The following is a 26,152-nucleotide window of genomic DNA, read 5'->3' as shown; positions in this document are numbered from 1 at the left end:
GAAAAACAATGTTTTCCTTAATGGGTATTGGTTCCCAAACAGGAAAGTTTTCACATCTTAGAGACCCAGAAGGACTTGACCAACCAGCGCTCTCAACCACCTCTACGTTGTAGCTGCTTCGGCCTCTCCTGCAAGTCCCCAGACCAGAGCAGAAACAACCTGCTAGTGCCAGACCCCTCCGATCCAGTCACCACTCGGGGAGGAGCGCCTCCGTGGGGCACTCAAAGATCAGCTTCTTTCAAGAACCAAGAGTCCCAGAGGCCATGCTGAGGTGGTGACAGGTGACCACTGCATCCGTCTCCTCCCAAGGGCAAAAGCCAAATTGCCTGCTTTGGCTAGGGCAAACCGCAAACCTGCCCTTGTCCACGATGGCTTCCTTGCCCCCAGAAAGCCATCCAAGCCACAGGGTGGTGGCTCTCCAGCCTCATGTGGGGCCCCTACCTGAACTGACGCATTGGTTTTTCGCTCTGCTCCTGCCTCTGCCGAAGCCTTGGGGACAAGGCTCTGGTTTGGTGCCCACTCCAGCCTCTTTTCCTTCCCTGTGTTGCCCTGGCACTCCTGCAGCCCACCCAACCCTGCTTTTCCAGCCCCACGCTCCTGCGTGCTTCTCTGGGCTGCCCCTTCCTTGGCAAAGGCACCAACTGTCTGGGTGCCTGGGGACGGGGAGGCACTCAGGACCCCCTCAAGGGGATTAACCTCTCTCTCCCCTCCCACTAACCCCCACTCCAGTGGCGCCACGGCCGCAGAGGGGTGCGCAGCACCCTGGGCATCTGAGGGGAGGTTCCCACCTCCCCCCCAGCACAGGGATCTGGCACACACCCCCTCCCCCCCGCAGCAGGGCACACACAGCAGCCGCTCCAGTCCCTCAGCATCCTGCCTCCTTTATCCTCCTCTGCCCCAAGCTGTGCCCCTGCACCCCAGTCTTCCGTCCACCGCTCACCACTCACCGCTCCATTTGCCTCCTTCCCTGTCCCTATTCCTTCTTCGTCTTCCCAGCCACCTTCCCCCCTCCACCCCAGGCTCTCTGCACCAGGGTCCCCTTTTCCACTACTCTCTGCCTCTCTCCACGCCTTCCCTCCCCTCTCTCATTCTCACTTTCTCCTACCTCGGTCTTCTCCCCCTTCCCAACCACTGGCTCCCTCCCCCCCCCACCCCCCCACAGCCTCCCAACACTGGGCTTTGGTTTGGATCTTTGAGGAACTCACTTCCGCCCCCCCCCCCCGCCGCCTCCCATGAGGCTCCCCTGACCCTCCCCTTCAGCATGGGCCCCTGGCGTACAGCCCCTTCCTGCAGGTAGAACCCTGGGGGAGGAGAGAGGGGCACTGGGCGGGGGCCAGAGCACCAGGGGAAAGGTGTTTGCTCAAGACGAGGGAGTCAAGAGGGTGGAGGGTCAGGGCTTGGTGAGGTCCGGGTTTCAGGAATCCTACCAGGACCCAGCATCTGATTCCAGTTAGGGTCCAGATGGGAGTCTCGTGCAGAGGATTTCTAGGGTCTGTCTTGGAAACCCTCTCAGGTCCAAGTCCTATGGAAATGAACACAAGACTGGCAAATACACGGCACTCGCTGCTTTTCTCCCCTCCTTTGGCTGAGGCCCACATAGGAAATGATCACAAGCTTCCCCAGTGAACCCACAGAGGCCTCCCGCTCTGGCTACACGGTGGACCAGTACTCCCCCACCCAGTACTCGAGGACAGAAGTAGGCACACTAGAGGAAGCCAACCTGCTGCCTGTACTGGGGGCTGAAAGGGGCTCTCCATGCCCCAGGCCACACGGCTCGGCCGCCAGGTCCACCGGGCAATGAGGGGAGTTTGAAAACACCTGGAGTCTCCCTCATTTGCCCCCGGACAAGGGGGAAGGAGATGCCCCCACAGTGGGAGGGGAGGGAGAGAGAAGACTCCTCTTCTGCTCCCCGCCCCACACATACACATACATACACGCTCACGCGCGCACGCACACACACACACACATACACACACACACACACACACACACACACACACACTCATGCCTCAGCTCCAAGCACTGCCCATTGGGCTGCAAACCCTGGGCATATCGCAAGGCGAGAGGTGGGCAAGGAGAAGGAAGTGGAGGTGAGGATAGGGTTACAAGGCGGGGATGGGGACAGGGGGTACCCTGTTTAGAGGTGACCTGCAAGTTCAAGTTATGCAGAAAAAGTATCAAAGAGGCAAGACAGTCTCTGCCCTTGGCAGATGCCCGGGTTGGGGGCATGAGAAGGGGCAGAGGGGGGATGCATCCCCTAATTCCCCACTCTTGGGCCCCCCTCCCGAACCTCCAGCCCTGACAACAGGGCCAAGAAGTCTGTACTGTACAAAACAGGCCAGGGTCAAGGGTCCAGTCACTGGTGAGACATCCCAGCAGGGAGAAGGCCAGGCGAGCTCCAGGTTGAGCCTCTTCCAGCCCCAGCTGCCATGGTCAGACGCCACCAAGACAGGAGTCAGAGCGCCTCCTCCTACTGCCTCCTGAGCCCGTCTGTCCTCAGGCTCTGGGCTGCCCAGGGCCTCTGTCAGTGGCTGACAGGGAGGCCCTGTGCTTTCTCCCTCGGTGCAGCTCAGACTCCTTTGGGAGAGGTGAAAACAGGCTGGCGCGGGCGGCAGAGAGGCCCCAAGGAGGCTGGTGGCGCCTGGAGCTCTGTGATGATGCGATGGAACCATCATCAGAGGGGGGTAAACAGGAAAGAGTCCGGTCCACCCTGGGCCAGTGTCTTGAATAAGTTTCTGCAGGAGGCAGGGAAGAGAGGAGGCAAGGATGCAGCCAGGCAGGAGCCCTCCAGACTGACGGGGCCTGGGGAACCGGAGCCGCAGCGCCTCTTCCCCTGGAGACTCAGCCGGGGCCCCAGGCCAGGCTAGAGAGGGAGGGAGAAGCCCAAGGGCCCCGCGCTCCCGCTCCCGCTCCCTCAGGTCAGTTGAGGGAGGAGCAGAATCAGGCCCTCCCCCACGCTGCATCCCAGCCCCAACCTCTTCAAAGCCGGGAGCTACAGGCAGGTAGCAGGTGAGAAGTCAGTCCTGGATGGGGTCTTCCCTCGGAGCTTGAATGAAGGGATGAGAGGGCAGGCAACGGGACAAGCTGAGGACAGGTCAATTCCTGGGCTGTGATCCTGGCCTTCAGGGTCCCTGTGAGTGAGCGACGGGACAGGGGAGGACTCCCCATCCGGAGACATCACCCCCTGGCCGCAACACGGAGCTTACCGTAGAGCCCACAAAATCTATGAGAGAGAGAGAGAATTGGAGAAAGTCAGAGACTACCAGAGCACTGGGGCTCCCCCCCCAGCCGACCACTCCTCAGGGCAGAGCTGGGCGGGGGAGTGAGCTTCAGAGAGTCTGAAATCCAGCCAGGCCTCTGGTTAACTGGATGGTCCTGAGTCGGCCAATTCAACCCTTCTGAGCCTCAATTTCCTCATCTGTACAACGGGCATAAGAGCCTACTTCATAGGGTGATTCCAAGGAGTGAAAAAAACATAAATAATCCCAGCTAAGGACTTTTCACAATGTCTAGTGCATAGTAAATTCTGGAAATGATAGCAATTTATTTTTGTTTTTATTTTTGTCCTGGAGGTCTGGCTCAGAACTGAACTGTGAAGCTCACTCATCTTGAGCTCCCAATGAGGGATGGAGCACCACCCCCCTCTCCCCCCTCCCGCCCGACGCTGTGGAAAGGAAAACTTGGGCTCCTTCACATCACTTTAAACACCGAGCTTAGGCACTTTGGGGAGGAAGGAGAGGATGCTGGGTGGGCCCACCTCACAACAGTCACATCCCCAAACCCCTTCTTCAGAAAGGCCACATGGTTCTTAGTCATGCACTTCTAGAAGCTGCCACCAGAGGGCAAGCCCTGACCTCACACCAAGACCACAGAAACCACCAGATGTCAGGGTTTCCAGGGACAGGAGCTTCAGAGAAAGACAGGTTGGCAGCCCAACAGCCTAGGAGGGCCCTGAGAAAGGAAGCAGGCAGCAGGGAAGAGCTTAGCCTTTCAACTTGGACTGGGGTTCAAATCCTGGCTGCACCGCTTCAGTGACCTTGGGCAAGTTACTGGACCTCCGCAGACTTCACCTTTCTCATTTGTAAAATGGTGGTGGTGATGCCTGCCTGGTGGGGAGTCTTGAGGAGTGACAGCTTCTAGTGAGTATTCACCAAGTGCCCCTTAATAGACATAATCTTTCTTCCTCATCCGACAGCCCGGTGAGCTGGTACTATTTCCACCACCCTCATTTGAGGAAGTACAGGAAACTAAGGCTCAAGGAGGTGCGGTCCCCAGTCTGCTTCCAACACAGTCAGCCTCCAGTCCAAGGGTTCCACCACAAGACTAAACCACCTCCTGCCAGATAATAACCCTCACTGCCATTATCCCCATTTTATAGATGAGACTCAAGAGAGGAATATAATTAATGGAAAGTGCTAAATATAGACCCAGCAACATGCTAATATCTCAAGGCAGGGTGTGACTAGGAAAACCACTACTCCTATTTCTCATGGCAGGGAACGCACACGCAGACAGACAGCTGTCTGTCCACTGCTGCCATGCCGTGCCTCCCAGTGCTCCGGGGATAGGGTGGGCCCCTGGCTCAGAAGACCAAGCCTCCTTTGGAGAGCGATCTGGCACTATCATTACAATTTGAAGTGTGCAATTCCATTTCTGGAAAAACACCAAGAAAACACTGTGTATAAGGAGGCACAGACAAAGATGTCCAGCATAGCATTGTAAGTGATAGTAAAATCCTGGACACCTCCCTTACAGTCCCTAAAAGGAAAATAGTTAAATAGTTACAGTTCCTCCATCTGACATAATACTAGGCACTGCATAAAAAGGGTTCTCCATAAAAGGATAAAGAAAGATTTTTAAGACACGCTCTAGGGTTGGGGACAAAAAGCGATCTTACAACGGATGTGTTTAGGACGACACCTATCCTGTGTTATATGAGCATATAACACTACTGTATATTTTTTAAAAGGTCATATATTGATGTAGATGCATAGATAAACATCTGATAACTGGTTAGCCTGGAGTCTCTGGCCTCGTGTGTAAATTTTTCTTCAATAGATTTCAACTTTACTTGATATATACAAAAGGTGATATGTAATATACTAGGTATAAAGCATACTGTAACAAACATCTGTGTGGGCTCACCACGCAAGAACACCACCAATATTTTGTACATGCTTACACATACCCCATCTCAAGCTCTTGGCCTCCCCTCTTCTATCCCAACCACAGATAAGCATCATCCTATCTTCTGTATTTATTGTTTCTTTACTTTAAAAAAAATGCAGTTCCACCATAAATATATTTATGATTAAACCATACACTAGTTAGTGTCTCTTGGTTTTTGGTTGAGCTCCATAAAAATATCACTGTTAAATTCTGGAACTTGATTTTTCCCCCCCCCGTCTCAATATTATGTTTCTAGGATGTACCCGTTCTGTTACTTGCAACTGCAGTGCATGCATTTTCAGTTATGCACTAGTCCATGATGTGAATGTATCACCACTTATTTACCCATCCTCCTGTCAATGGCCATTTAGGTTGTTTTTAGTGGTTTGCTATTTGGAAACTACTGCCACATTTCTCATGGGTTTCTACTCAGAGTTGGGTTTGCTGGGACCCAGGCATGCAACCGTTTGGATTTGAGGAATAACGTCAAATTGCTTTCAAGGTGGTGGGACTGTCTGCACCTTTTCCAGTTTTTGCTTCATCTCTAGGACTTGGTGACACCTGGAGGCCCCGCCCCCGCCCCACCCGCGGCGGGCCGCCCGGAAGCCCACTCGCCTTTGTTCTCCTGCTTGAGTTCCTCCTGCAGCAGGTCTGTTTGCCGGTTGCCCAGCACGAAGGCGAGGAAGGAGAGGATGAGGGCGTTGAGGATGCCGATGATGGCCAGGATGTACGCCCAGCGCACCGAACAGTCCCCCAGGGAGTACTTCCCGGTCTTGGCCCCGCACATGTCCCGGATCGTCTCGGCGTCCCAGCCGTCGGGAAAGATCATGCAGCCCAGCACGAGGCACAGAGCTGAGGGGGCGCGAGGCCGGGCGCACCGCCATGGTCAGGGAGGAAGAGAGAAGGGGTTGAGTACTCCCCAGAGCCCAGAGGACCACCGCAGCCCCCCTCGGCTGGGCCCCCGAGGGCCGCACCCTCCCATTCGGCCAAGAGCCTGTTAACCACTTCCGTGGGTTCCAGAAACTCTAGGGTCTGGGACGGCCTCCTGCCTCGGGGAGCAGAACCTTTCCAGGACCCTATAATACCCCCATCAAATCAACTCCTCCAGGAGGGCTTCCTGGAAATACAAGGAAATAGCAACCCACGGGCACCTCCCTCGGCTCCCGTTAGCATCCTGACCATGCTTACTCCCTCCCATCCTCATGATTCTTCATTTCTTTTTGTCCTCCATTCAACAAATATTTATTCAGCGCCATTTCCTTTTCTCCAAGACGCGGGGCATACGTTCTCGTTCACGCAGTCGAGCACTGTGCTCAAAGGACAGACTGGGAAAGTTCTTTCCCTTATCTCAGTGTACGACCTTGGGGATGCCCCTTTTTATGTTGGAAATCACAGTGCTACCTCACGGGGTGGTGGTGAGGATTGAGGGAAGTAATGCGTGTAAACAGCCCAGTGCCTGGCATCTCCTCACTGAAGGCCCCTTGGGTGCCAGGCACTAGACTAGGCAGGAGGCGGGCGCATTACTTGGACTTCAGCCTCACAGAGCTTGTAGTTAGTGGGGGAAAGGTCATTAGAGCAAAGAGGCTCAAATCCTGACCTGGCTTTTTCCTACATTAGGACCTCAAGCCAGTTCTTTCCCCATTGAGCCTCAGTTTTCTCATCTGTAAAAGGGGAATAATGATGGTATTCAAGTGTAAAGATTACAGGAGGCAGCAAATGTAAATGCTTGACATTGTAAATCCCAGGTAAATGTTAAATGTTATTATCAAAACTAGTCACAATGATACCAATAATAGTCACACAACTAAGGAAATAATTGGGGAGGGGGGGAGCTTCGTTTAAGATGGTGGGGAGGGGAGAAAGGGCGAGGCCAAGAATTCTATTGAAATAGGCCCCTGCTGGTTCCCTCCTAGGTATTCACTCCCTCTGTTTAGTGACCCACCTCTGCCAATCCCGACCCAGACCCACGTGGTATGGGTAGGCTCTTCCCAATGCCCAGCCTCGTAGGTGGGACCGAAGTCTGAGCCAATCAGCACATGCCCCACACAGCCAATCAGAGCCGACTGAGTTTAGTAAGCGACAAGGACAGTGACCTTCCACTTCTGCCTTGCGGTGAGCAGCCAGCCGCGTGACTTGCGAGTTGCCCTTGATGTTTTCCTCTTAGTGCCTGACAGTCCCACCAGCAATGAGGTCACTGTGTCTGAGACCCGAAGGTTCCACACCAGGGCCGTGGGGTGCTTAACCTGGGTTTCAGATGACAGTGATGACAAAGGGGGTGGTGGCCGGTTCTGCCCACTGTCCATGAGGCCCATCTAGTTCCCAGGGTGGGGAGGATGCCCTCGGCTTTGTCAGGTCTCTCCCTCACCTACCGTTCAAAGTGCTCCCTAGTCCCCAGGCTCCCATCTGCCAGTGCACTGGGGCCCCTCGCTCTAAGGTTTGGCCTCCTGTGGCCTCCCCTGCCCTCCTGTGACACGACAGTGTCCCCACACCCCTAGGTTGTGCTCCTCAAACTGACGCAGGGCTCCCCCACAGCTCTGTGCTCTCTCTCGCTCTCGCTCTCTCTCTCTCTCTCTCTCTCTCACACACACACACACACACACACACACACGCGCGCGCGCGCGCGCGCGCGCGCGGCTTCCTTGCTTCCCCAGTGCTTGCCTCCTCCAAGATGATGCCCAGCTAGAGCACAGCGAGTCGCTTATGGGCTGGGAAAAGAGTTCCTGGCAAAGGCGCGGGCAAATTCAGGAAGCCCTGGGGTGAGAATGATCTTGAGGAGCTCAAGAATCCGACAAGTTTGAAGATGCCCTTTAGACACCAAAATGGAGAGGGAAGCTCAGGGGGAAATCAGTGCTGGAGATGTAAATTTGAGAGCTGTGGGCAGTAACTCCCTGGGGCTGGAGTTAGGGAAACCGAGGGAAACAGGACTGAGCCCTGCGGCGCTCCGTAGGAGGAGCCTCGGGAGAAGGTCGATCCGTCCATCTCCCCATAGATCCCTGACATTTTGCAATGCCCTCCAGGCCCCAGAGACGGGAGGAGGGTCAAACGCCCCGAAAGGGGGAAGAGGAGAGAAGGAGGGCCCTGGGTGTCCGAGGGCTCTGTTCCAGGTGGCGCGCTCCCGCCTTCCCAGCGAGAGGCTGGGGGAAGGAAAAGAGCCTGAGAAAGGGCCAAAGCCAGCCAGCCTCCCCGCCTCCTCGCCTCCCCTCCCCGCGTGCCGCGTTTCCTCTCGCTCGCGGAGCATCCCCGTTTCCATGGAGACTGCGCCCGCATCCCGAGCTCCCAGCAGCGCGGCCAGGCTCGGGAGGGCGGGCCTCTCCGCTCCGCAGCCCCCGCTCAGCCTTCACGGAGTTTCCTTCCCGTGGCCCTGCGCCCGCGCGTTCTCGCTCTCACCGCTCACGTGCCTCTCCCCAGTCGCGTGCCTCCCCATTCCTTCCTCCGGTCTTTTTATCTTTCGTGTTCTTCATCTTTATCTTCACAGCCCTACTCTCTCTCGGGCTTGTCTCAATCGCGCTCAGGGGTCGGCCTCGACCCTCCTCCCCTTGTCTAGTTAGATCTCTCCGCATTTAACACTCGTTCAACATCCCTCCTCTTCTCTCTTCCTTTTCTCGCTTCTCTTCCTTCTCTGGATCTAGCCCCCCGCCCTTTCCTCTCCCCGGCTCTCCCTTCCTACATTGTACATGTAAATCCTGAATGCCAGTTATGTGCGGGGCACTGTGCAGGGTGCTGGGGACACTGGAGGCGTGGTCCCCAGGAGAAAAGGCGTGTGGGAGGAATAAAATCAAGTCAGCACACAAACAGAATCGTTATGCATGTCAAGGAGCGCTTGCAAGGAAGCAGACTAGGGGTTGAGACCCAGAAGAGCCGGGTGTTGGGAGAGGGTGGGGGTGGGGCCTTTCCCTCCTCTGCTCTGCAGCCATGTAGCTGTTGGCAACGGGGCCCCAGAGGCTGCTCAGCAAATGGGAAACACCCAGAAGTCAAGCAAATGGGGGAAAAAAAGCCTATCAGATGGTTTCCCTGGACCTGGGGGGAAGAGAGGAAAAGATCACTACTAGAGACAGCCTAGGACAAGGAAGTGACCAAGAGGTTCAACCATCAGGAGATGGAATGACGGCCCGCAAGGCAGCTTTCAGCATCCCCATGTCCTGGATGAGGAAACTGAGGCTGAGGTCTTTGGAGTCTGAGTTCAGGTCTCTCTTGGAAGACACAGACACAGGTGCAGGGTGCCATGTGGAGTAGGGCCTCTCAAGGGAAGCATTTTTGACATTTGGCCTTAGAATTCTTTATGATGGGGGGCTGTCCTGTGCCCTTGTGGGAGGTTGATTATCATCCCTCACCTCTACCCGCCAGATGCCAGTGGCACCACCACCCCCAGTCATTAATAAAGAACATCTCCAAACACTGCCCAATGTCCTCTGGGAGGGTAAATTTTCCCTGGTTGAGAACCACTGGTCTAGGCGAAGGGGCCCTTGGTGGGACATCTCTATCCATCAACCCCTGAAAGGGTTGTGACAAAATTAATAATATGAATATTCATAATGTGATAATAATGTTCACAAACAGTATTATGTGCTTAACTACACGCCAGGGTGCAGAGCTCCTGACATCATGATCTTGTTTAATGCTGTAATGCATCTATACATTGGGAGAAGACATCAACCTCATTTTACAGATGAGTAAACAGGCTCAGAGGAACCAAGTATCATATCCCATGTCACAGAGCTAGTCAGTGGTGGGATCTGTATTTAAACGCAGACAGGTCTTTACTTAACATTTTTCTTTTAATAGACTCACTTTTTAACTTAGAGGCATTTACTTAAAAAGTAAGCTTTATATCACTATCATAGAAAAGGAAACCAGGATCATTTGCCACAAATAGAAGGAAACTATAAATATAATGAAACCAAAACAATGTTCTTAGATTCTAGCTGGATACTTTTGCCTGCCAAATGCTCTGAGCTCTCTCTCTCTCTGTTTAAGAGACTTAATAGTGTGAGAGGAGTTAAAGATGTACTAGCCCCAAAATGAGACTTTCTCCCTGGAGCCATGAGACACTGGCCACTGTGCACGGCCTCAACAGGAAGCAGAACTCCCATTCTTCACTGGGCAGCTTTAGGCAAAGTCAGTTTACCTCTCTGGGCCTCGGTTTCTTCATCTGTAAAATGGGGGTCATGGGACGCCTGGGTGGCTCAGTCGGTTGGGCGTCTGCCTTCAGCTCAGGTCACGATCCCAGTGCCCTGGGATCGAGTCCCACATTGGACTCCTTGCTCAGCAGGGAGCCTGCTTCTCCCTCTGCCTGCAGCTCCCCCTGCTTGTGCCCTTGCTCACTCTCTCTCGCTCACTCTCTCTTGCCCACACTCACTCTAACAAATAAATAAATAAAAATCTTAAAAAATAAAATAAAATAAAATAAAATGGGGGTCATGACATCCTACTCATTTCATAATGCTTTTGTGAGAATCAATTGGTGAGAAGAAGTACACAAATTATCACTGGTGAAGTGGGGACGGGTCATGGCAACTCTTGGCAAAGTGGAAAAAAAATCTTGGACAAAAGAAATAAGCCTTTTCCCAGAGAGTCAAGAACGGCTAACATCAACTGCCTGGGGAAGGCGATAAGTTTAATTTTTACACATAATCATGATGGAGACCAGTAGTTTGCTACTATATGTTCATCCCTCTTTCTTACTATTAGAAGTGCCAGTTTTTAGCTGAGAACTTGACCAACTGAAAATAAAGACTGCATTTTCCAGCTTCCTTTGCAGCTATATGACTAGGCCACATGAGTAGGTAAAAATACATGCAGATGTGTTATGTGTCTTCAAGGAAAATAACTTTACATAAACAGATTTATAAGGATGCTAGAATGTGATCTCTGCCCCTTTTTCTTTATCCATTCCTCCGTCCCGCAGCCTGGAATGCAGAGGTGATGGCTAAGGCTCTAGCATTCATCTTCAACAATGAGAACAAGGGCTTTACTTGAGAGTGGTGAAGCAGAGCTCTAGAAGGAGCTCGTGGGGCGCCTGCGTGGCTCAGTCGGTTAAGCCTACGATTCTTGGTTTTGGCTCAGGTCAAGATCTCGGGGTTGTGGGATAGAGCCCCACATTGGGCTCCATGCTCAAGGTGGAGTCTGCTTAAGATTCTCTCTCTCTCTCTCTCTCTGTCCCCCCCCACCATGTGCTCTCCCTCTCAAAAAAAAGTGGGGGGCGCATGGGTGGCTGAGTCAGTTAAGCATTCGACTCTTAATTTTAGCTCAGGTCATGATCTCAGGATCATGAGATCAAACCCCACATAAGGCTCCGTGCTCAGTGGAGAGTCTGCTGGAGATTCTCTCCCTCTGCCACTCCCCCCCGCCCCAAATCATGCTCTCTCTCTCTCTCTCAAATAAATAAATAAATAAAATCTTTAAAAAAAAGAGAGAGAGAGAAGGAGCTCTTCACTTCAGGGGCCACCATACCAGCGCTGAAGTGCCTAATTCTTGGGCATTTGTTTCACATAAGATTCTAGAACCTGGGGTCATTAGACAGTTATTTTGGGTTTTCCTGTCACAGGCAGCCAAACCTAGTCCTGTTACAACGTGCTACTCCTTTTGAAGTCTGTATCATAGGTATGTATTGGGAAAACAGCTTTTAACTCTGTGTCCTTGGGCAAGTCACTTCACCCTTCTGAACCCCAGTTCTGTCATCATAGAAAGAGTGATATTTACTTCTCGAGGCCACAACACAAATTGGGTGGTCCGTGTCATCACTGTAGTGGGGGTAAGCCTCATTGTGGCGTGCGAGGGTAGCCCATACCTGCTACTTGGAGAGCAACACAACGGTGCTCATAAAAATCATAAAGGCACTCATCCTTGACTCAGAAATGTATCCTAGGGCTGCACTTGTGCACGTGCACAAAGGGTGTACAGGGGTATTCGCTGCGCCACCATCTTTATAACAGAGGACTGCAATGTCTATTGAGAGGGAACTGATTAAAGAAAGAAAGGTATATCCATGCCATGGAATACTACAAAGCCATTAAAACAAGTGAACAATTGTATATGTTGTCGTGGAAAATCTTCTAAGATATATTTAGAAATTTAAAAAGCCGAGGCACACAATGCAATGTATAGTATGAGCCCATCTATGGTTTTTAAGAAGGATGTACCTGCTCTGGAACAACCAGAAGGAATAAGCAGCTCTGTGAGGACTGACACAGCAAGCTTTCTGACACATGATTTCTGCTACAAAAAGCAATTATACTTTTGCAGTGCCTGGGTGGCTCAGTCGGTTAAGCGTTTGACTCCTGATTTCAGCTCAGGTCAGGATCTCAGGGTCATGAGATTGAGCCCTGCGTCCGACTCCACACTGGGCATGGAGCCTGCTTACAATTCTCTTTCTCTTCCTCTTTCTTTGCTCCACGCCCCCCCCACCACCACTCACTCTCTCTCTCTCAAATAAATAAATAAAGCAAGCAAGCAAGCAATTGTAATTTTTTTTTTTAATTTTAAGTAGGCTCCATGCCCAGGAACCTGGGTGGCTCAGTCAGTTAAGCGTCTGCCTTCGGCTCGGGTCATGATCCCAGAGTCCTGGGATCAAGTCCCTCATTGGGCTCCCTGCTCAGGGGGAGCCTGCTTCTCCTTCTGACCCTCCCCGCCACTTGTGCTCTCTCTCTCTCTCAAATAAATAAATAAAATCTTTAAAAAAATAAATAAAATCTTTTAAAAAAAAGCAGGGGGGGGAACGCCTGCGTGGCTCAGTGGGTTAAGTGACTGCCTTGGGCTCAGGTCATGATCCCAGGGTCCCGGGATCGAGCCCCGCATCGGGTTCCCTGCTCAGTGGGAAGCCTGTTTCTCCCTCTCCCACTCCCCCTGCTTGTGTTCCCTCTCTTGCTGTCTGTCAAATAAATAAAATCTTTAAAAAAAAAAAAAGTAGGGTGCCTGGGTGGCTCAGTTGGTTAAGCGACTGCCTTCGGCTCAGGTCATGATCCTGGAGTCCCGGGATCGAGTCCCGCATCGGGCTCCCTGCTTGGCGGGGAGTCTGCTTCTCCCTCTGACCCTCTTCCCTCTCATGCTCTCTATCTCTCATTCTCTCTCTCTCTCAAATAAATAAATAAAATCTTTAAAAAAAAAAAGTAGGCTCCATGCCCAACATGGGGCTTAAACTTATGACCCTGAGATCAAGAGTCACATCCTCTCTGCTCTGAGCCAGCCAGGTGCCCCAACAACTATAATTTTTAAAAGTCAAACACATAGTCAGTGTTTTCCATGCTTCAGGCATTGTTCTAACTGCTCTATTTATTAATGAATTATTACCCCTATTTTACAGATGAAGAAACAGGCCCAGAAAGGTTAAGTGATGTGCCCAAGGTCACACAGCCATAGATAACAGAGCTGGGATCAGACCCAGCCCGCCTAGGGCCAGGGCCCATGCTCTGAACCACCTCTCCTCTCCAATATATGAGCAGGTAGACAGATCATACATTGGCATACTCCCTCATGTTTCAAAAAAGCAGGGGGTGATCTGTACATACAATGGGATGTTATTCAGCCTTAAAGAGGAAAGGAATTTTGACACGCTACAACATGGAGGAACCTTGAGGACATTATGTTCAATGAAATGTACTAGTCAAAGAAAGACAAATACTGTAGGATCCCACTTATGTGAGGTCCCTAGAGCAGTTGAATTCACTGAGACAGAAAGAAGGATGGTGGCTGCCAGGGGCTGGGGAAGGGGTATGGGGGGTTAGTGTTTAAAGGGGACAGAGATTCAGTTTTGTAAGATGAAAAAGAGTTTTGGAAGATAGAGAGATGGATGTGGTGCACAACAATGTGCACTTAAGAAATGGTTAAAATGGTAAATTTTATGTTATGTATACTTTACCATGAAAGAGGGAGAGAGAGGAAGAAAGTCAGCAGGGGGAACACAGAAAATGACATGATATATTTGCCTTGTGGACGTGTATGTAAATGCCCAGAAAAAGATTAGGAGGAAAATGGAAATTAAATTTATTAAGAGTGATGGCCTCTGGAGAGGGAGGGAGTAGGGACTTTAGCCTTTAAATGTTTCAGCTTTTCTCAGAGTGAACGTCTTCATATATCACTCATGAAATTTAAAAACATCATTTAAGATTTTTTTCAAAGAACACACACATAAGCTTGCATATCTGTAAACATTTCTAGAAGTATAGGAAACAATTTGATGATGGATTCCTCTGAGATGTGGATGGGGAGGTGGGCAGGAAGGGAGGGAGGGAGGGGACACTTCATTCTGTGCCGTCCTATACTGTTGAATGTGTCTAACATCTGCATATATTACTTTTATAACAAAAAATCTATTATGTCCAATCCTTTTCCATCTATGCCAGGCCATGAAATCCTCTTAAGCTTTTAAAAAATAATTAAGAAACTAAAAGACAGTTAAAAGGAAGAGCGATACTTGAATTTGGGAACGAAACTTGAGTGAGACCAGAAGTAGTGAAGAATTAATAAGAGCAAATGTATAATACACTCAGGTGTTTATTTTCTTTAAAGCTTGTGCTGTAAATGTGCCCTTATATAAAGCTTTTTTTTTTTTTTAAGTAGGCTCCATGCTGGGCATGGAGCCCAACTCGGGGCTTGAACTTGTGACCCCGAGATCAAGACCTGCACTGAAATCAAGAATTGGATGATTAACCCAGAGTTGGATGATTAACCCACTGAGCCACCCAGGGGCCCCTATACAAAGCTTTTTAATGATGCATTTTATGCTCAGCTCTTTTTTCTTTTTTAAAGATTTTATTTATTTATTCATGAGAGACAGAGAGAGAGAGAGAAGCAGAGGGAGAAGAAGGCTCCCCGGTGAGCAGGGAGCCCGATGTGGGACTCGATCCCAGGACCCTGGGATCACGACCCGAGCCGAAGGCAGACGCTTAACCATCTGAGCCACCCGGGCGCCCAATGCTCAGCTCTTTTAATAGCATTTCATTGTAACACTGTTACACCATCCTCGAGGGACATCTGCTAATCTGGGTACTCCAAGAGGGAGGCCTCTGTTTTTGCTCAGTTGCCCCCTCCATGCATGACACACTACAGCTGCTACCCTTTCCTGGGGGTCAGACTGGTTGTCCCCAGGGCTTTCTGTCCCTAGGCAGATGCCACAGAGGCTTGCCATAGACTGAATTGTGTCCCCACAAAATTCACATGTGGAAGCCCTAACCCCCTGTGTGATAGTATTTGGGGGTGGGGTCTTTGGGAGGTAATTAGGGTTTGGTGAGGTCCTGAGGGTGGGGCCTCATGATGGGATTAGTGCCCTTATAAGAGGAGACACCGGAGAGCCTGCTCCCCACACCCCCACCATGTCAGGACACAGACAGAGGGCACCTCTTTGAGGCTGGATGAGGATGCTCCCGGTGCAGGACCTTGCCCTGAGGAGGAACAAACTTGCTGCATCTTAGAGCCATTCAGTTGAGAAAAAGTGTGATCCCATTTATGTACAGTTCAAAGACAGGCAAAACTAACCTACAAGATGAAAAGTCAAGCTTGGAAGGGGACATGAGGTTCTTGATCTGAATGCTATCTCCACAGGCAGATTCACTTTGTGCATATTCTCTGAGCCACAGAGGGGACATTTTCTGTACTTTTCTCTAAGTGTGTTATACTTCAATAAAAGCTGACTTTAAAAAAGGCGGCATACCATAGCGGGTAAGAAGTGAACCTCAAAAATAACCAAGTGATCACTGGTTAGAGCACATCTATGTGAAGGCACAACAAGCAGTCATGAAAGGGACTAAGGCAGCCCTTTATGTGCTGCTGTGGGATGGCGCGCGGATGTGCTAAGTGAAAGGCAAGGTCCCGAGCAACAGATATGGTACCATGCTAGCACTCTGTAAGGAGTGGGGCAGGAAGAAAGAGGGAGGGAGGGACAGTGTGAGTGTGTGTGTGCGTGTGTGTGTGTGCGTGTGTGTGTGAGTGTGTGTGTGTTTTCTTGCATGGACACAAAATATTTCTGGAAGGGTCTACAAGACCCTGATAACCCTGGTTACTTCTCAGGAGGGGAACGGAGTGGCGGGAGGACAGTAGGGGAGGAAGACACTGCACTGATAACCTGCTGCACATTTTGGATTCAGAACCATGTGAAAGAGTTACCTATTGAAGCCCTAAGGTGGGTGGGAGTTGTCTGCCAGTAGGTGACTATTGCTAGAGATTCTCACTCACTTGGAATGAAAATAATTAAAGCAACAAAGAATGGCAACGCACAGGCCAAATGTAACTCTCAGAAAGAATGGATTAACCACAAAAACATAAAAATGAAAATCTCTAAACCCCTTTTGACCGAGCTTGCCAATTTCCGGGAATTTATCCTAAGAAAATTCTCATGGATATGCTCTCAGATTGAGCTACAAAGATGTCTGTAACATTGTTACTTATAAGAGAAAGAAGAGGGGTGCCTGGGTGGCGCAGTCAGCTAAGCATCTGACTCGGTTTCGGTTCAGGTGCTGATCTCAGGGTTGTAGGGTTGTGAGATCACCCTGCAGCCGCCCTCCACCCCAGCGCTCAGCATGGGAGTCTGCTTGGGACTCTCTCTCTCCCTCTCCTTCTGGCCCTCCATGCTGTGCACTCTCTCTAAAAAAAATAAAAATAAATATTTAAAAAAAGAGAGAGAGAAGGGCACCTGGGTGGTTCAGTTGGTTAAGTGTCTGCCTTCGGCTAAGGTCATGATCCTAGAGTTCTGGGATCGAGTCCCGCATCGGGCTCCCTGCTCAGCAGGGAGCCTGCTTCTCCCTCTCCCTCTACTCCTCCCCCACTCATGCTCTCTCTCTCTTTCTCTCTCTCACTCACTCTCTCTCTCAAATAAATAAATAAAATCTTTTTAAAAAATAAAAATTTTAAAAAGACAGAGAAAAAAGAGGAGGAGAGGGGAAATAATAAAGGAAGAATGGAAAGAAAGAAGCAACTTAATATCCAGCAATATGAGAATACAGTTCTTTCCTATAACGGAATACCACTCCGCTATGAAACTTTAATATAAATTTCCTCAGGTAGCCATTGAGGAAGCTTTAATGATACAGAAAATACTTATGATATGTTAGGTTTCCAGAGGCTGTAAAAATTAAGATACAATATAACTTCACGTTGGGAAGAAACACTTACATAGTTATAGCAAATAGTTACAAAGCATTTACCATGCCGGGCCCTATAGTACTTTATATACCTTAGTTCATGTAATCCACACAATAACCTGCATTATTATTTCTTTTTACAGATGAGGACACTGAGGCACAGAGAGGTTATCCAAGTTATCCAAAGTCACACAGCTGGTAAGCAACAAAACCAGCTGGGAAGTTTGAAGCCAGAGAGGCTGGCTCCAGAGCCTGCTCGTAACCAGTACTCTCTACTATTAGGAGTGTAGGCCAGGCAGTCAAGAATGATTCTGGCAGTGTGAGATTAGGGATGTAATTTTGCTCATCTATAGTCCCCAGTTTTTCTACAAAGAACAATGATAACTTTACAGAGGTCTTAGAAAGGGGAGGTACAAGAGCACGAAGCAGCATAGAACACATGGCCAGCTGCTTGCGACCCCTGTGAGGCCCTCCCTGGGGTTAAGGAAAGGACCAGGCTGTATGTGGGGCTGAGGGGAGCCCAGTGAAGAGTCTGTGTCCACACCGGGACCATGGCTTTCCAAGAGGCTGCTTCCCCAGCACCCCCGGCACTAGGGGGCTAGAGGGGAAACCTCCGACAGGCTGAGCCCCCCTAAGGGAAGGAGGATGTCTACAGGCCCCTCGCTACCAAGTCTGAGCACTGGCTCTGCTCCCCCAGGGCAGGTGCTGCTCTTACAAGGGAGACTTGGCCTCTCCTAACAGTCACCCCCAACTCACTGTAGATCCAGGCCCAACCTTAGTGCCTTTACCAGCCCGGGATGCTGGGGGTCGGGACTCCTGTGCCTGGGCTCACCACCACCCCCATCCAGCACCCAGATGCTAGGAGGCACCGTGACTCCCCCTTCCCCTCATCCCCACATCCAATCCATTCCCAAGGTCGACTGACTTGACCTCCAAAACTATCCAGGATCTGACCTCTCCCTTCCAGTTCCACTGCACCCATCTGTCCAAGGCGCCATGATCTCCCTCCTGGAGGACTACAGTGGCCTCCTAACTACTTCTCAGCTCCCATGCTTACCCCATCATCAGCTGTTCTCTGCTCAGCATCCACAGTGAACTTTCAGAAACAGACGGTGCCACTCCCCTGCTTAACGCCCTCCAAAAGCTCCCCCATGCACTCAGAATAAAGTGCTGACATGGGCTGCCCACCTTCCCCTCCAGTCATTAGGCTTCTACTCCCTACACTCTGGCCACACTGGCTTCCTTTCTGTCCCTTAGAACATGTCAAGCTCAGCCCCACCTGGAGGCCTTTGTACGGACTGTTCCCTCTTCCTGGGATGCTCTTCCTCTGTAATTCAGTCCCCAGTTCCTGGTTCCTGATCTTGAGGACACTGTAGTTTAGGAGGGGGACTATTAAGAAGACAAATAATTGTGGGTGGGGGGATGGGTGAAATCAGTAAAGGGGATTAAGGGGACACTTATCGTGATGAGCACTGAATCATGTACAGAACGGTCCCATCGCTATATTGTTCACCTGAAACTAATAGAACACTGTACATTAACTACACTGGAATTAAAACAAAATTTACCAAAAAAAAAAAAAAAAGACAAATAATTGTATCTGGTGTCACAGATACTGTTACAGAGGATGGGACACCGATCACTTTGTGTGGTAATCATTTGGGAACCATATTTGGTATTTACTTCACCACCCCCAGGCCCAGCCTGCTCAGAGCCCATGGCCTCTTAATTACCTTTACCCACCCATCCATGAATCCCGCATTGTCCTGGCTCAGCCCAGCCACATCTCCTATCCGGTTTGGTCAGAAGTCTCCTGCGGCTCTCCCCGCAGCCTGTCCGGTCCCTCCAACTCAGACCAGGCCCTCCCACATGGCTCCATCCCTCTGGGTCCCCCTCTGGCTCCTCCAAGCCGGTGTCCTTTCTCAAGGCCATCCTTCTCAGTTTCTCAGTTGCTAATCTGAGCAGCTGCTCTGGCTCCTTTTCTGGCTCCTCCCCCACCTGCCTCTTAAAGATCGGTGTTTCTAGACTCTCCCCTTCTCCCAGCACCTACTCTCCATGGGGCAATTTCACCTACCCTTAGACTCATTTCGATGATGCCTCACATCTCGAGCTGAGACCTCTCCCCTAGGCTTCCAGCCCAAATATCAAATTGCTTGTCAGATCTTTCCTCTTGCACATCCCAGAGGGTCTGCCAACTCATTTCCCAAACTGACCTGATCTTCCTCCTGCACACTTGGGAATGTCAGTCCAGAGACCCAATCATCCAAGGAGGAAACCTAGAGTCATCTGTAACACCTACCTTGTCCTCACCCCCGGACAGCTGCTGGTCTCCTACACAGGTCTCCCATCTTCTTCCTCCTCTCTCCCTGCCGCCTCAGCACCTCTCACAACGACCACAGGCTCCTTGCCTCCCATCAAGCCTCCATCTGGTTCACCCCTGCAGCAGCCACCCCAGTCATCTTTCTAAACCCAGCATCTGGGCCTGGTGACTCCCATGCCTAAAAGTGAATGCCCACGGAGCACCTGGGTGGCTCAGTCGGTTAAGCGTCCGACTCTTGGTTTCGGCTCAGGTCGTGATCTCAGGGTCATGAGATCGAGCTCCGCACTGGGCTCCGTGCTGGGCGTGGAGTCTGCTTGAGATTCTCTCTCCTTCTCCCTTTGCCCCTCCCTCTTGTGCGCAATCTCTCTCTAAAAATAAATAAATAAATAAATCCTTTAAAAAAAAATAATAAAAGCAAATGCCCATCACATAAGGATAAAACCCAAACTCCAAGGCCCAACTTTGAAAGCTCTCCACAGCCAGCCCTAGCTGCTTCTTCAGGTTTATCTTCTCATTCTTTCCACCTTTCAATCTTCCCTCCCTTATTGTAGCATCGACAATAGAATGTTGGAGCCAAAGTGTTTTGACCCAAGTCACACACCAGCTAATAATAATCACTAACAGTTCTTAAGGGTCTCCTTTGTGCCCAGGTCTGTACAGTATTCACAATCAACCTTTCAACAGCCCCTTGAGGTAGTTACTATTATCCCTATTTTATAGATGAGAAAACTGAGACTCAGAAATCGTACAACCTTCTTAAAGACACTTAGCTGGCAATGCCATACTTAGCATTCAAATTCAGGTTGTCTGACCACTGAATATGCTGCCTCCAAAGAAGTGGATGGTAGGGCCCGGACTTAAATCAGGTATCATCATTCACTCACTTGACACTTATTAAGCACCTGCTATGTGCCAGGCACAGACTCCTGGTCCAGGGCTCTTTTTATACCATTAAACTTCTCTGGGATTAAAGTAAGGTTGGTAATGATGAATAACATAACATGGGGATGAAGAGAAAAAGATATAAATGAGAGGCTTTCAGAGTCACAATAGTTCAACCTTTGTCCTCCTGACCCTTCCAACTCCTCCAAAATCGTCCTCTCCACTGACAACCAGATGTGATATGTTTCCCCACTGCTCAAAATACTTCAAGCCTATTTGAGGTACCACACTAAACCCGGGACAGAACTGACAATAAGATTATGTTGAGAAAAAACAAATTTCACCATGGGGAAAACATCCATAGACAAGTAAAAAGATTAACTGGGAACAATATTTGTAACTCGTATCACAGACAAAGAGCTAACTTTCTTAATATACAAAACGTTCTTTTTTTTAAGATTTCATTTTTAAATAATCTCTATACCCAATGTGGGGCTCGAACTTACAACCCCGAGATCAAGAGTCGCACACTCTACTGACTGAGCCAGCCAGGTGCCCCACAAAAAGTTCTTACATATCAAAGTGGGAAAATACCATTAACTTGATAGAAATATATATATATATATATATATATATATATATATATATATGAGCTGACAGTTTATTAAAAAGATATATATAGGGACGCTTGGATGGCTCAGTTGGTTAAGCATCTGCCTTCGGTTCAGGTCATGACCCCGAGGTCCTCAGATAGAATCCCGCATCTGGGCTCCTTGCTCAGCTGGGAGACTGCTTCTCCTTCTAACCCTCCCGCCGCCGGCCCTGCTTGTGCTCTCTCTCTTTCTCTCTCTCTCTCTGACAAATAAATAAATAAAATCTAAAAAAATATATATATGGAAAAGGTGCTTGACTTCACTTATAATTAGAGAAAGGCAAATTACTACTATAAGAGAGTATCTTTTTACCCATCAGGTTGGCAAAAATAAAATATTTGGTAACACACTAGTTGACCAGGAAGTGGGTTAACAGGTACTTTTATACATTGCTGCTGGGAGTGTAACTCTGTACAATTTTTATAGAGGGGACTATGGCTGGATCTGTCAAAATAGTAAATATACAGACCATTTAATCCAGCAATTCTGCTCTAGGTCTTTATTTTATCCTCATACTCACATATGTGTCAAATTATTTATATACAACATTATCCACTGAAATTCTGTTATAGCAAAATATTGTAAACAATTTAAGTATTTTTTTTTGTTTTTTAAGATTTTATTTACTTATTTGAGAGAGAGAGAATGAGAGTGAGAGAGCATGAGACGGGGGAGGGTCAGAGGGAGAAGCAGACTCCCTGCTGAGCAGGGAGCCCAATGAGGGACTTGATCCTGGGACTCCAGGATCATGACCTGAGCCGAAGGCAGTCGCTTAACCAACTGAGCCACCCAGGCACCCAACAACTTAAGTATTGGTAAAATAAATGATGACACATCTATAAAAAAGTATATTATGCAGCTCTGGGGAAAAAGTAGCTCTTTATACACTAAAGTGGTGCAATCCTAACAACAGAGTGTGGTAGAAGTGATGGTATGTGGTATCTAGATGAGGACATAAAAGGCAGGGGGATGGCCAGAACAATCTTCAAAAAGAACACAGCGGGAGGACTCATACTTCCTGATTTGAAAACTCACTACAAAACAGCAGTCATCAGGACCTTCTGGTACTTGCGTAAGGACAGACATACAGATCATGGAATAGAATAGAGAGTCCAGAAGCAAACCCATGTATCTATGGTTAACTGATTTTTGACAAGGGTGCCAAGACTATTCAATTGAAAAAGAATCACCTTTTCAGTAAATGATGCTGGGACAATAGGGTAGCTACATGCAAAAGAATGAAGCTGGGCGCCTGGGTGGCTCAGTTGGTTAAGCGACTGCCTTCGGCTCAGGTCATGATCCTGGAGTCCCGGGATCGAGTCCCGCATCGGGCTCCCTGCTCAGCGGGGAGTCTGCTTCTCCCTCTGACCCTACCCCCTCTCATGCTCTCTCTCTCTCTCTCAAATAAACAAAATCTTTAAAAAAAAAAAAAAGAATGAAGCTGGACCTTCATACACACCTTACCCCACATACAAAAATTAACTCAATGGATCAGACACCTAAATGTAAGAGCTAAAACTATAAACTCCTCGATAAAAACAAAGGGGTAAAATTTTTGTGCCCTTGGGGGCCCCCGGGTGTCTCAGTGAGTTAAGCATTATCCCCACCTCAACCTCAGCTCCCTGCTCAGCCCTGCTCAGTGGGAACTCTGCTTCTCCCTCTCCCTCTGCCCCTCCCCCTGCTCAAGCTCTCCCGCTTTCTCTCTCTCTCTCTCTCTCTCTAATAAATAAATAAATAAATAGATAGATAAAATCTTTTTTAAAAATTTCCTTGTGCCCTTGGACTAGCAAAGGATTCTTAGATATGACAACAAAAGCACAAGCAATACAAGGGAAAAAGAGATAAACTGGATTTTGTACAAATTAAAAACTTTTGTGTTTCAAACAAAACTATCAAGAGAGACAAAAGACAGCCACAGAATGGAAGAAAATATTTGCAAATCATATAACTGATAAGGGACTTGTATCTAAAGTATACAAAGAACTCTTACAACTCAATAATAAAAAGAAAAATAACCCAATTAAAAAAATGAGCAAAGAATCTAAATAGGTATTTCTCCAAAGAAGATATACAAACGGCCAATAAGCACAGGAAAAGACTCTCAACACCATGAATATTAGGGAAACACAAATCAAAACCACAATGAGACACCAGTTCACAGCCAGTAGGATGGCTATAATTTAAAAAGTCAGATAACAAGTGTTGATGAGATATGAAGAAATAGGAACCCTCATACACTGCTCTTGGGAATGTACAATAGTGTTGGCAGTTTCTCAAAACGTTAAATATAGAGTTGCCATTTGAGCTACCAATTCCACTCTTAAGTATCTACCCAAGAGAAACGACCATGTGCATCCACGAAAAAACTTGCACACAAATGTGCATAGCAGCATTATTTATAACGGCCAAAAAGTTTAAACAACCCAAATGTCCATCAACCAATGAATGAATCGACAAAATATCTACATATTGCAACATTATGACCATAAATGGCCACAAAAAGGAATGAAGCACTGACAGGTACTGTGACATGACTGAACCTGGGAAACATTATGCCAAGTGAAAGAAGTTGCAAAGACTGCATATTGGATGATTTCACTTGTTTATTTATTTTTTTAAGCTTTTATTTTTAAGGGGCACCTGGGTGGCTCAGTCGGTTAAGCGTCTGCCTTCGGCTCAGGTCATGATCCCAGTATCCTGGGATCGAGCCCTGCATCGGGCTCCCTGCTCAGCTGGGAATCTGCTTCTCCCTCTCCCTCTGTGATCTCTCTCGTTCTCACTCTCTCTCAAATAAATAAAAACCTTTAAAAAAAATAAAAATTAAAAAAATTATTTTTAAGTAACCTCTACACCGAACATGGAGCTCGAACTCACAACCCTGAGATCAAGAGTTGCATGCTCCACAGACTGAGGCAGCCAGGTGCCCCTGTATGATTTCATTTCTATGAAATGGCCAGAACGAGCTAAGATAGAGAAACAGAAAGTAAATTAGCGGTTCTTAGAGGCTAGGGAAGTTGGGTGGGGGAGCTTTGGGGGGTGAGACCTAAAAGGTATAAGGCTTCTTGAGGTAATGAAAATTTCCTACAATTGGTTGTGGTCCTGGTTGTACAATTCTATGAATATGCTAAAAAACCACTGAATTATATACTTCATTGGATGAACTATATGGCATATGAGTTATACCACAATAAAACCATTACCAAAAAAAAAAAAAAGAAAGAAAGAAAGAAAAAGGAGAGTGGGTAGTGTAGCTTCTTCCTTTCTCTCTCCTTCTCAGATAACTCATTCTGAGGTCTCCTGCCAACGCATGAGAGCACTTAGAAGTGGGTCCTTCAGTCCCAGTCACCCTTAGATGACCACAGCCCCTGCTGGGGTCTTGGTTGTAACTTCAGGAACAACCTTGAACCAGAAATGTCATCTGCGCTGCTCCCAAATTCCTGTGACTCACAGAAGCTGAAAAAATAATGGCCTGTTGCTTTAAGCCACTAAGTTTTGGAGTAATTTCTTATATACCTAATATTTCTTATATACCTAATACCTAATACCTAATATATACCTAACTAATATTCCATTTAAGCAAAAAAAAAAATTGCATTTGCTTGTATACTTCTGAGATTTCTTGGAACAGATATTCAAGACACTGCTGACAATGGTTGCCCTGGAGAACTCTGGGAGGACCACCGGGGAATGGGGACAGGAAGGAAGACTGATGTCGATTGTATACTTTTTTCCCTTTTGAATTTTATATCATGTGCCTGTATTAATTATTCCCCCCAAAAACCTTCAACAAATATATGCTGACAGATGAAGTCCGTAAACTCCCAACCATGGCTCAGAAGCCTCCACGGGCTAGCTTCCCATTCTGAACACTCACCACTCCCTGCCCTAATTGCTGGTAGTCCCCAAAACATAAAACACACCAAGCTATTTCCTATCTTCATGCCTGGGATCATACTGTCTCTTCTGCCTGGCTGCCCTTCTCTTTCCAGCCCATCCTCCAAGACTCAGCTCAAACGCTGAAACTTTTTGGAAGACTTCCCTGGCCATCCTTAACTGCATCCCTTTTGTGCCCCCAGAATACCCTGTGTTTGATTCAGTCATTTCACATGTCGTGCACAGAGGAGTGATGATCTGTTCTTCTTTCCCGCCTCTCCCGTGACCCTATGAGCCGTGTGGCAGCGAGGACTCTTACTCCGGATTCCCAGAGCCCAGCACAGGGCCTGACACAGAGGAGGCTGTCAGTAAAGGGCCGATGTGAGAAAGGAAGGGTGTAGGGAGGGAGGATGGAAAAAAGGAAAGAAGGGACAGTTGCGGGAGGAAGAAAGACAATGGAGCGGGGGAAGAAAGAAATCCCCCCAATGTGCTCAGCGGGTCACGCACATACAATAAAGATGTACTGAATGAATAAACTCCCAAACCAAATCTGAAACAAACCCCCGGAGAAATGGGGAGGAATGTGAATAGCTACTCTAAGCTGCAGTGATCTTGCTGCTCCCAGTCCACAGACCCCTGCTGATGAAGGCACACATCTGGAAGGCCGGAAGGCACTCGCCTCCAGATCACCAGCCCAAACCCCACCCCCGCCGCCGCGGCCGCCGCCGCCGCCGCCGCCGCCATCCCTACCTTCGGTCTCCCCCAGCACCTACACCACCTCCCACGTCCTGTTCCCTGCTAGGTCTCCAGCACCTGAGCAGGGCCTGACACGTAGTAGGCGCTAGGTACTGAATGAACTATGGTCAGAATCATCTCCCTTCTGTGCGTAGAAGAGCCTCACTCTGTGATAGGAACTTGCCTCTTCTCTCTGGGACTAGGTTTTTTTTTTTTTTTTTTTCTCTCTGTAAAATGAGGCAGTTAGGCCAGCTAATTGGCAAGACCCTTTTCAGCTGACAGTTTATGACTTCTCAAGAACTTTGATCATCCCAGCAAATCCAAACTCTTCCACCTGAGCAGCAAGAGCTCCTCACAAGCCGCTCTTCACTTAGACTGTGTCACGGGAATGACGTCACCATTGAATGCCCCCTGTCCACTAGGAACCACATTCAGTGCTTTCCACCCAT

General features: G+C 48.8%; 1 protein-coding gene across 1 annotated transcript in view; it reads right to left on the bottom strand.

Moving 5' to 3' along the window:
• Positions 1–3,122: 3,122 nt before the first annotated feature.
• The window catches only part of LHFPL4 (LHFPL tetraspan subfamily member 4), a 28,747-nt gene continuing 5,717 nt past the window's right edge, over positions 3,123–26,152 (bottom strand). The window contains exons 2-3 of the mRNA XM_028101542.1: positions 5,785–6,021; positions 3,123–3,223 (exon numbers count right to left, since the gene is read on the bottom strand). Coding sequence (XP_027957343.1) covers positions 3,123–3,223; positions 5,785–6,021 — 338 coding nt within the window. The remainder of the gene's footprint in view (positions 3,224–5,784; positions 6,022–26,152) is intronic.

The sequence above is a fragment of the Eumetopias jubatus genome, unplaced genomic scaffold, assembly GCF_037043125.1.
Source record: "Eumetopias jubatus isolate StellerSeaLion01/CBP00866 unplaced genomic scaffold, mEumJub1_p1.0 scaffold_1, whole genome shotgun sequence".
NCBI lineage: Eukaryota > Metazoa > Chordata > Mammalia > Carnivora > Otariidae > Eumetopias > Eumetopias jubatus.
This window is presented reverse-complemented; position numbering and strand designations above follow the sequence as displayed.